Source organism: Rissa tridactyla, unplaced genomic scaffold (assembly GCF_028500815.1).
Source record: "Rissa tridactyla isolate bRisTri1 unplaced genomic scaffold, bRisTri1.patW.cur.20221130 scaffold_712, whole genome shotgun sequence".
Lineage (NCBI taxonomy): Eukaryota > Metazoa > Chordata > Aves > Charadriiformes > Laridae > Rissa > Rissa tridactyla.
Window position 1 is genome coordinate 1 of NW_026529926.1, and position 9,092 is coordinate 9,092.

Here is a 9,092-nt window from a genome sequence, read left to right on the forward strand (position 1 = left end):
AGCATCACCACGGCCAACCAGCCCATGGCCCACCAGAACCCACCACCAACAGCCCCACAACCACCGACCCACGGCCACCAGGAACCCACCACCAACAGCCCACGGCCACCAGCCCACGGCCACAGGAACCCACCACCAACAGCCCCACGGCCACCGACCCACGGCCACCAGGAACCCACCACCAACAGCCCCACGGCCACCAGCCCATGGCCACCAGGAACCCACCACCAACAGCCCCACAGCCACCGGACCCACACGGCCACCAGGAACCCACCACAACAGCCCCACGGCCACCAGCCCATGGCCACCAGGAACCCACCACCAACAGCCCCACAGCCACCGACCCACGGCCACCAGGAACCCACCACCAACAGCCCCACGGCCACCGACCCACGACCACCAGGAACCCACCCCCGCCAGCCCCCACGGTCACCGACACCACGACCCACCAGGAACCCACCTCCACCAGCCCCACGGCCACTGACCCACGGCCACCGGCGTCACCACCCCACGGCCACCGGCATCAGCACAGCCACCAGCCCACGTCCACCAGGAACCCACCACCACCAGCCCCACGGCCACTGACCCACAGCCACGGGCCCACGGCCACCAGGAACCCCACCTCCACCAGCCCACGGGCCACCGACCCACAGCCACCAGCATCTCACCACGGCCCACCGACCCACGGGCCACCGACCCATGGCCACCAGGAACCCACCCCCGCCAGCCCCACGGCCACCGACCCATGGCCACCGGCATCACCACGGCCACCAGCCCATGGCCACCAGGAACCCACCACCAACAGCCCCACGGCCACCGACCCATGGCCACCAGCATCACCACGGCCACCAGCCCCTGGCCACCAGGAACCCACCCCCAGCAGCCCCATGGCCACTGACCCACGGCCACCGGCGTCACCACCCCACGGCCACAGGCATCAGCACAGCCACCAGCCCACGGCCACCAGGAACCCACCACCACCAGCCCCACGGCCACCGGCCCACAGCCACGGGCCCACGGCCACCAGGAACCCACCTCCACCAGCCCCACGGCCACCGACCCACAGCCACCAGCATCACCACGGCCACCAGCCCCACGGCCACCAAGAACCCACCCCCGCCAGCCCCACGGCCACCGGCCCACGGCCACCGGGACCCACCTCCACCAGCCCCACGGCCACCGACCCACGGCCACCAGGACCCACCACCGCCAGCCCCACGGCCACCGACCCACGGCCACCAGGAACCCACCCCCGCCAGCCCCACAGCCACTCAACCCACAGCCACCGGCATCACCACGGCCACCAGCCCATGGCCACCAGGAACCCACCACCAACAGCCCCACGGCCACCGACCCGTGGCCACTAGCATCACCACGGCCACCAGCCCATGGCCACCGGGAACCCACCCCCCGCCAGCCCCACAGCCACCAACCCACGGCCACCGGCATCACCACGGCCACCAGCCCACGGCCACCAGGAACCCACCTCCACCAGCCCCACGGCCACCGACCCACAGCCACCTGCATCACCAACAGCCACCAGCCCATGGCCACCAGGAACCCACCCCCGCCAGCCCCACGGTCACCGACCCACGGCCACCGGCATCACCACGGCCACCAGCCCATGGCCACCAGGAACCCACCACCAACAGCCCCACGGCCACCGACCCATGGCCACCAGCATCACCACGGCCACCAGCCCACGGCCACCAGGAACCCACCCCCACCAGCCCCATGGCCACTGACCCACGGCCACCGGCGTCACCACCCCACGGCCACAGGCATCAGCACAGCCACCAGCCCAACGGCCACCAGGAACCCACCACCACCAGCCCCACGGCCACCGACCCACAGCCACCAGCATCACCACGGCCACCAGCCCATGGCCACCAGGAACCCACCACCAACAGCCCCACGGCCACCGGCCCACGCCACGGGCCCATGGTCACCAGGAACCCACCTCCACCAGCCCCACGGCCACCGACCCACGGCCCACCGGCATCACCGCAGCCACCGGCCCACAGCCACCGGCGTCACCACCGCACGGCCACCGGCATCACCACGGCCACCGACCCACGGCCACCGGGACCCACCCCCACCAGCCCCACGGCCACCGACCCACGGCCACCAGGAACCCACCTCCACCAGCCCCACGGCCACCGACCCACGACCACCGGCGTCACCGCAGCCACCGGCCCACGGCCACCGGCGTCACCACCCCACGGCCACTGGCATCACCACAGTCACCGGCCCACGGCCACCAGGAACACACCACCACCAGCCCCACGGCCACTGGCATCACCACCCCACGGCCACTGGCATCAACCGCGGCCACCAGCATCACCACAGCCACCAGCCCATGGCCACCAGGAACCCACCACCAACAGCCCCACGGCCACCGACCCACGGCCACCAGGAACCCACCCCCACCAGCCCCATGGCCACCGACCCACAACCACCGGTGTCACTGCAGCCACCAGCCCACGGCCACCGGCGTCACCCACCCTGTGGCCACCAGCATCACCACGGCCACCGGCGTCACCGCAGCCACCGGCCCACAGCCACTGGCGTCACCACCCCCGTGGCCACCAGCATCACCGCAGCCACCAGCATTACCGTGGCCACCAGCCCACGACCACCGGGGACCCACCACCACCAGCCCCATGGCCACCAGCCCCACGGCCACCCAACCCACGGCCACTGGTGTCACTGCGGCCACCAGCGTCACCACCCCATGGCCACCAGCGTCACCGCCGCCAACCAGCCCACGGCCACCAGGACCCACCACCAACAGCCCCATAGCCACCTGATCCATGGCCACCCAACCCACAGACACCAAACCCACGGCCACCAGGCCCCACGGCCACCGGAACCCACCACCAACAGCACCCATGGCCACCAGCCCCACGGCCACCACCAACTCTATGGCCACCAAAGCCACAGCCACCAGCACCCAACACCACCAGTCCCACGGCCACCAGCCCCCACGGCCACCAAACCCACAGCCACCAGCCCCACGGCCACCCAACTTCCAACGGCCAAACTCGCTCTAGAGCCACCCTGGACCCACAGCTCCTTGGCTTCGTGGCCAAACCTGACCCATGGCCACCAGGGACCCAGATCTCTGCCCCCCCCAGGACCCCCAGCTCCTCGGGTTTGTGGCCAACGCAACCCATGGTGACCACCGGGGCCACCTATATCTGACCCTACCCAGGGCCCCCAGCTCCTTGGGTTTGTGGCCAATGCGACCCACGGTGGCCACTGGGGCCACCCTACCTACATCTGACCCTACCCAGGACCCCAGCCCCTCGGGTCTGTGGCCAACCTGACCCACGGTGGCCACCGGGGCCACCCAGATCTGTAGTCACTTGGGACTCACAGATTCTCGGGTTTGTGGCCAACGCGACCCACGGTGGCCACACCGCGACCACCTAGACCCGACCCTACCCGGGACCCCCAGCTCCCCCCCAGCCCCCACGGGACCGCCCCCACCCCCCCGCCGCCCCACGCACCACGGGGGTCAGGGCCATCTGGCAGTTGTAGATGCGAGCCAGGCCGAAGTCTGCCAGTTTGACTTGGCCACCGCTGGTCACCAGGATGTTCTCAGGGCTTCAAGGTCGCGGTGCACGATGCAGTTGGAGTGCAGGAAGTCCAGCCCCCGCAGGAACTGCCGCATCAGGTCCTGGGGGGGGGACACACACGGGACAACGACAGTGGCCACCGACGCACACGCACACCACCACCACCACCCCCCCCCCCACCTCCCCGTGGCCACCAGTGGCCACCGTGGCCCCACCTTGATGGTGTCGTGGGGCAAGCCCGGGGGGGGGGCGCCTTCTGCAGGAAGGTCCTCAGGTCCTGCTCCACGTGCTCGAACACCAGCGTCACCTTGGTCTCGCGCCCCCCGCGGGCGCTGGCACAGACGTCCATCAGCCTGGGGGGGACACGGGGGGACACGGGGGGGACACAGGGACCACGGAGGGAGAAGGGGGACACGGAGGGAGAGGGGGACATGGGGGGACACAGGGACACGGAGGGAGAGGGGGACACGGGGAGGGAGAGGGGGACACGGGGACACAGGGGGACACAGGGGGGACAGGGGGACAGGGGGACATGGGGGGGACACAAGGACACGGAGGGAGAGGGGGGACACGGGGACACAGGGACCCGGAAGCGAGAGGGGGACACAGGGGGGGACATGGGGGACACGAGGGGACACGGAGGGAGAGGGGGACACAGGGGGGACATGGGGGGGACACAAGGGGACATGGAGGGAGAGGGGGACATGGAGGGACACGGGGGGGACACGGGGGGACACGGGGGGGACACAGGGACACGGAGGGAGAAGGGACACGGAGGGAGAAGGGGACATGGGGGGACACAGGGACACAGAGGGAGAGGGGGACACGGGGAGGGAGAGAGGGGGACACGGGGACAACAGGGGGGACACAGGGGGGACACAGGGGGGACAGGGGGGACAGGGGGACATGGGGGGACACAAGGGGACATGGAGGGAGAGGGGGACATGGGAGGGACACGGGGGGACACAGGGACACGGAGGGAGAAGGGGACACGGAGGGAGAGGGGGACATGGGGGGGACACAGGGACACGGAGGGAGAGGGGGACACGGGGGACACAGGGGGACACAGGGACACAGGGGGACACGGGGACAGGGGGGACATGGGGGGACACAGGGGGGACACAGGGACACGGAGGGAGAGGGGCACACGGGGACACAGGGACACGGAGGGAGAGGGGGATACAGGGGGGGACACGAGGGGACACGGAGGGAGAGGGGGACACAGGGGGGACATGGGGGGACATGATGGGACACGGAGGGAGAGGGGGACATGGAGGGACATGGGGGGAGAGGGGGGACATGGGGGGGGACACGAGGGGACACAGAGGGAGAGGGAGGACATGGGGGGACACGGGGGGGACACGGGGGAGAGGGGGACACAGGGGGACACGGGGGGGGACACGGGGAGAGAGGGGGGACACGGGGGGGACATGGGGGGACACGATGGGGACACGGAGGGAGGGGGGACATGGGGGGGACAACGGGGGGGGACACGGAGGGAGGGGGGGACATGGGGGGGACACGGGGGATACAGAGCCATCGCCAGGTGCCGGGGGCCACGTCCCCTGCCCCACAGCCATGGGGCCATGTCCCCTGTCCCCCACCCCATGTCCCTACCTCCCTTGTCGTCCCCCCCCACAGCCACGGGGCCACGTCCCTACGTCCCTTGTCCCGCACCCCATGGCCATGTCCCCTGTCCCCTGCCCCACAGCCATGGGGCCATATCCCTCATCCCCGACCCCAGGGCCACATCCCCTGGTCCCCCACCCCAGTGTCCCCTATGTCCCTTGTCCCCCACGGCTATGGGGCCACGTCCCCTGTCCCCCACCCCCCCAGCCATGGAGCAGCACCACCAGGCGGGAGGTGGCTCCTGCCCCACCTCAACCCATTGGCTGTGGGGCAGGGGGTATCACCCCCCCCTGCCCCCCCGCCCCATGGCCCTGGGACAGAGCTGTGGGGCAGGACAGGAAGCAGCCATGGGTGCAGGAGATGTTGGCTGTCCCCTGTCCCCCACCCCATGACCATGGCGGGGGTGGGGGGTGAAGCCAGAAGAAGATGGCACCTGCTCGCCTGCCCCAACAGCTGTGGGGCAGGAGCTGGCCTGTCCTCTCCCCCGCACCCCACAACCGTGGGGGCGAGACCCACGGGGCAGGAGACGGCCCGTCCTCTGCCGCCGTGGGGCGAGACCACGGGGCAGGAGACGGCCCGTCCTCTGCCGCCCACCCCACGGGGTGAAGCCCAGAGCACACAGCGGCGACCCACATCCGTGGGGCAGGCGACGCCCCGTCCTTCCCCCCAGCTGCCCCACGCGCCTGGGATGAAACCGTGGGGCAGGACTTGACGCGAACCCCCTTAAACCCCCGAACGGCCGCGGAGCTGGAGGCGGCGGGGTCCCCCGAGCCCCGCCGTGGGGCGGCCGTGGGGCGGCCGTGGGGCTCACCGGACGATGTTGGGGTGGTCGAAGTGCTCGAGGCGCTTGAGGAGGGCGACCTCGCGGACGGCGCTGAGGGGGAGCCCGTTCTCCGTCGCCTGCACCCGCACCTTCTTCAGGGCCACGAAGCGGCCGCTCCGCAGGTCCCGCGCCTTGTACACGGTGCCGTAGGCGCCCACCCCGATCTCCGCCACCGGCTCGTACTGCGCCCGCCCCTCCTGCGCCATCCTGCCCCACGGGACCCACGGCGACACACCGTCAGACCCCCGGCGACCCACCGTCAGACCCCCAGGGACCCACGCTGAGACCCTCAGGGACCCACAGACAGACCCCCAGGGACCCACACACTGCGCCCGCCCTCCTGTGCCATCCTGCCCCACGGGACCCACGGCGACACACCGTCAGACCCCCAGCGACCCACTGTAAAACCCTCAGAGACCCACAGACAGACCCCCGGGGACCCCCAGAGGGACCCCCAGGGACCCACACACTGCGCCCGCCCCTCCTGCGCCATCCTGCCCCACGGGACCCACGGCGACACACCGTCAGACCCCGGCGACCCACCGTCAGACCCCCAGGGACCCACCGTCAGACCCCCAGGGACCCACACACTGCGCCCGCCCCTCCTGTGCCATCCTGCCCCACGGGACCCACGGCGACCCACCGTCAGACCCCCAGGGACCCACGCTGAGACCCTCAGGGACCCACAGACAGACCCCCGGGGACCCCCAGAGGGACCCCCAGGGACCCACACACTGCGCCCGCCCCTCCTGCGCCATCCTGCCCCACGGGACCCACGGCGACACACCGTCAGACCCCCGGCGACCCACCGTCAGACCCCCAGGGACCCACAGACAGACCCCCAGGACCCACACACTGCGCCCGCCCCTCCTGTGCCATCCTGCCCCACGCGACCCACGGCGACCCACCGTCAGACCCCCAGGGACCCACTGTGAAACCCTCAGGGACCCACAGACAGACCCCCGGGGACCCCCAGAGGGACCCCCAGGGACCCACACACTGCGCCCGCCCCTCCTGCGCCATCCTGCCCCACGCGACCCACGGCGACCCACCGTCAGACCCACGGCGACCCACACTGAGACCCTCAGGGACCCACAGACAGACCCCCGGGGACCCACACACTGCGCCCGCCCCTCCTGCGCCATCCTGCCCCACGCGACCCACGGCGACCCACCGTCAGACCCACGGCGACCCACACTGAGACCCTCAGGGACCCACAGACAGACCCCCGGGGACCCACACACTGCGCCCGCCCCTCCTGCGCCATCCTGCCCCACGGGACCCACCATCAGACCCCCAGGGACCCACTGTGAAACCCTCAGGGACCCACAGACAGACCCCCGGGGACCCCCAGAGGGACCCCCAGGGACCCACACACTGCGCCCGCCCCTCCTGCGCCATCCTGCCCCACAGGACCCACGGGGACCCACCGTCAGACCCCCAGGGACCCACGCTGAGACCCTCAGGGACCCACAGACAGACCCCGGGGACCCACACACTGCGCCCGCCCCTCCTGCGCCATCCTGCCCCACGGGACCCACCATCAGACCCCCAGGGACCCACTGTGAAACCCTCAGGGACCCACAGACAGACCCCCGGGGACCCCCAGAGGGACCCCCAGGGACCCACACACTGCGCCCGCCCCTCCTGCGCCATCCTGCCCCACGCGACCCACGGCGACCCACAGACAGACCCCCAGAACCCACAGCGAGACCCCCAGGGACCCCCATAAGCCGGCACCCCACAGCGAGACCCCGGCCCCCCCCGGCGAGCCCCCCCGCCCCCGACCCACCCCCAGCACCCCACAACCTCTAGGACCCCCCTTCAACACCCCCCGCCCCCCAACCACCCTCCCCCCATTCAACACCCCCCCCCCATTCAGACCCCACCACCAGCCCCCCCGGCACTGACAGGCGCGGGCGGGGGCCGGGACCCCCCCGGGGGGTTTGGGGGTGCAAAAAGGGGGGGGGGAGGGGCGCCACGTGCACTTTTTTTGGGGGGGGGGGGGACGGGGGGGGGACGGACACAGACGGGCCCCCCCGCACTCACCGGGCGGCGGCGCGCGGGCCTGGCCGGGGGGCGGGGCCGGAGGAGCGGAACCAACGAGACGGAGCGGCCGGAAGGGCCTCGCGGTGGGGGGGGGGGGGGGGGGGGGGGGAGAGCGCCCCCTGGTGGCGGGGGGTCGGAGCGGCTCCGGCCGGGCTCGAACCCGCGGCCCCCCAAGGCCTCGCGTCGCCCCCTGGCGGGCACGGGGGGAAACACACACACACTGGGGGGGACAGGGGGGGCTCGGCCCCCCGCCCCCGCCGCGCCCTGTCCGTGGTGCTGAAACGTCCCCAGGGCGGCAGCGGGGTCACGGGGGGGGGACACACGCGGGACAGACACGCGGGGGGGACACGGGGGGGGAACAGAGGGAGGGGACGGACACGGAGGGGACACAGAAGGGACATGGGGGGGACACATGGGGGGAGACACACTGGACACACCGGGGGGGGACACAGAGGGGACATGGGGGGGACACACGGGGGGACGGAGGGAACACACGGGGAATACACGGGGGGAGACACACAGGACACACGGGGGGGGGACAGAGGGGGCATGGGGGGGGTCACGGGGGGGACACAGAGGAGGGACATGGGGGGGGATACAGGGGGGACACGGGGGGGGGGCCAGGTGACACGGGGGTGGGGGGACACAGAGACCCAGCCCGGGGCTCCCTCCGTTTATTGATAAAAAGCGGGGGGGGGAGGGAGGGGGCGGGGGGGGGGGTCAGAGGCCTAACAACCTCGTTACATCTCATTAGGAGAGAGCCCTTCCTCCCCTCCCCCCCCCCCCCCCCCCCCCCGCCGTGGGGGGGGGCCCAAATGGCTCCAGTAGCAACAACGAGACACACCCCCCCCCCAAAACTCAACCCCCCCCAAATCATTTCACACCCCCCCCCAAATCACTCCCACCCACCCCCCCCCCCAGCTCATCCGTGTCACAAATGCGCCCGGCCTCAGGGCACGGTGACCCGCCCCGCCCCCCCCCACGCCATGGGGGGCACAACAAGATGTGCC

General features: G+C 71.9%; 1 protein-coding gene across 1 annotated transcript; it reads right to left on the bottom strand.

Annotated features, from left to right (window-relative positions):
- Nucleotides 1-3,512: 3,512 nt before the first annotated feature.
- Nucleotides 3,513-8,160, bottom strand: LOC128903864 (cyclin-dependent kinase 4-like; the record flags this gene model as incomplete). Its single annotated transcript, XM_054187760.1, is given in 6 exon segments — nucleotides 3,513-3,608; nucleotides 3,611-3,682; nucleotides 3,797-3,832; nucleotides 3,835-3,934; nucleotides 6,022-6,240; nucleotides 8,083-8,160. Coding segments are annotated over 5 exon segments (522 nt in total), but the record flags the coding sequence as incomplete, so codon positions are not given.
- Nucleotides 8,161-9,092: the final 932 nt, after the last annotated feature.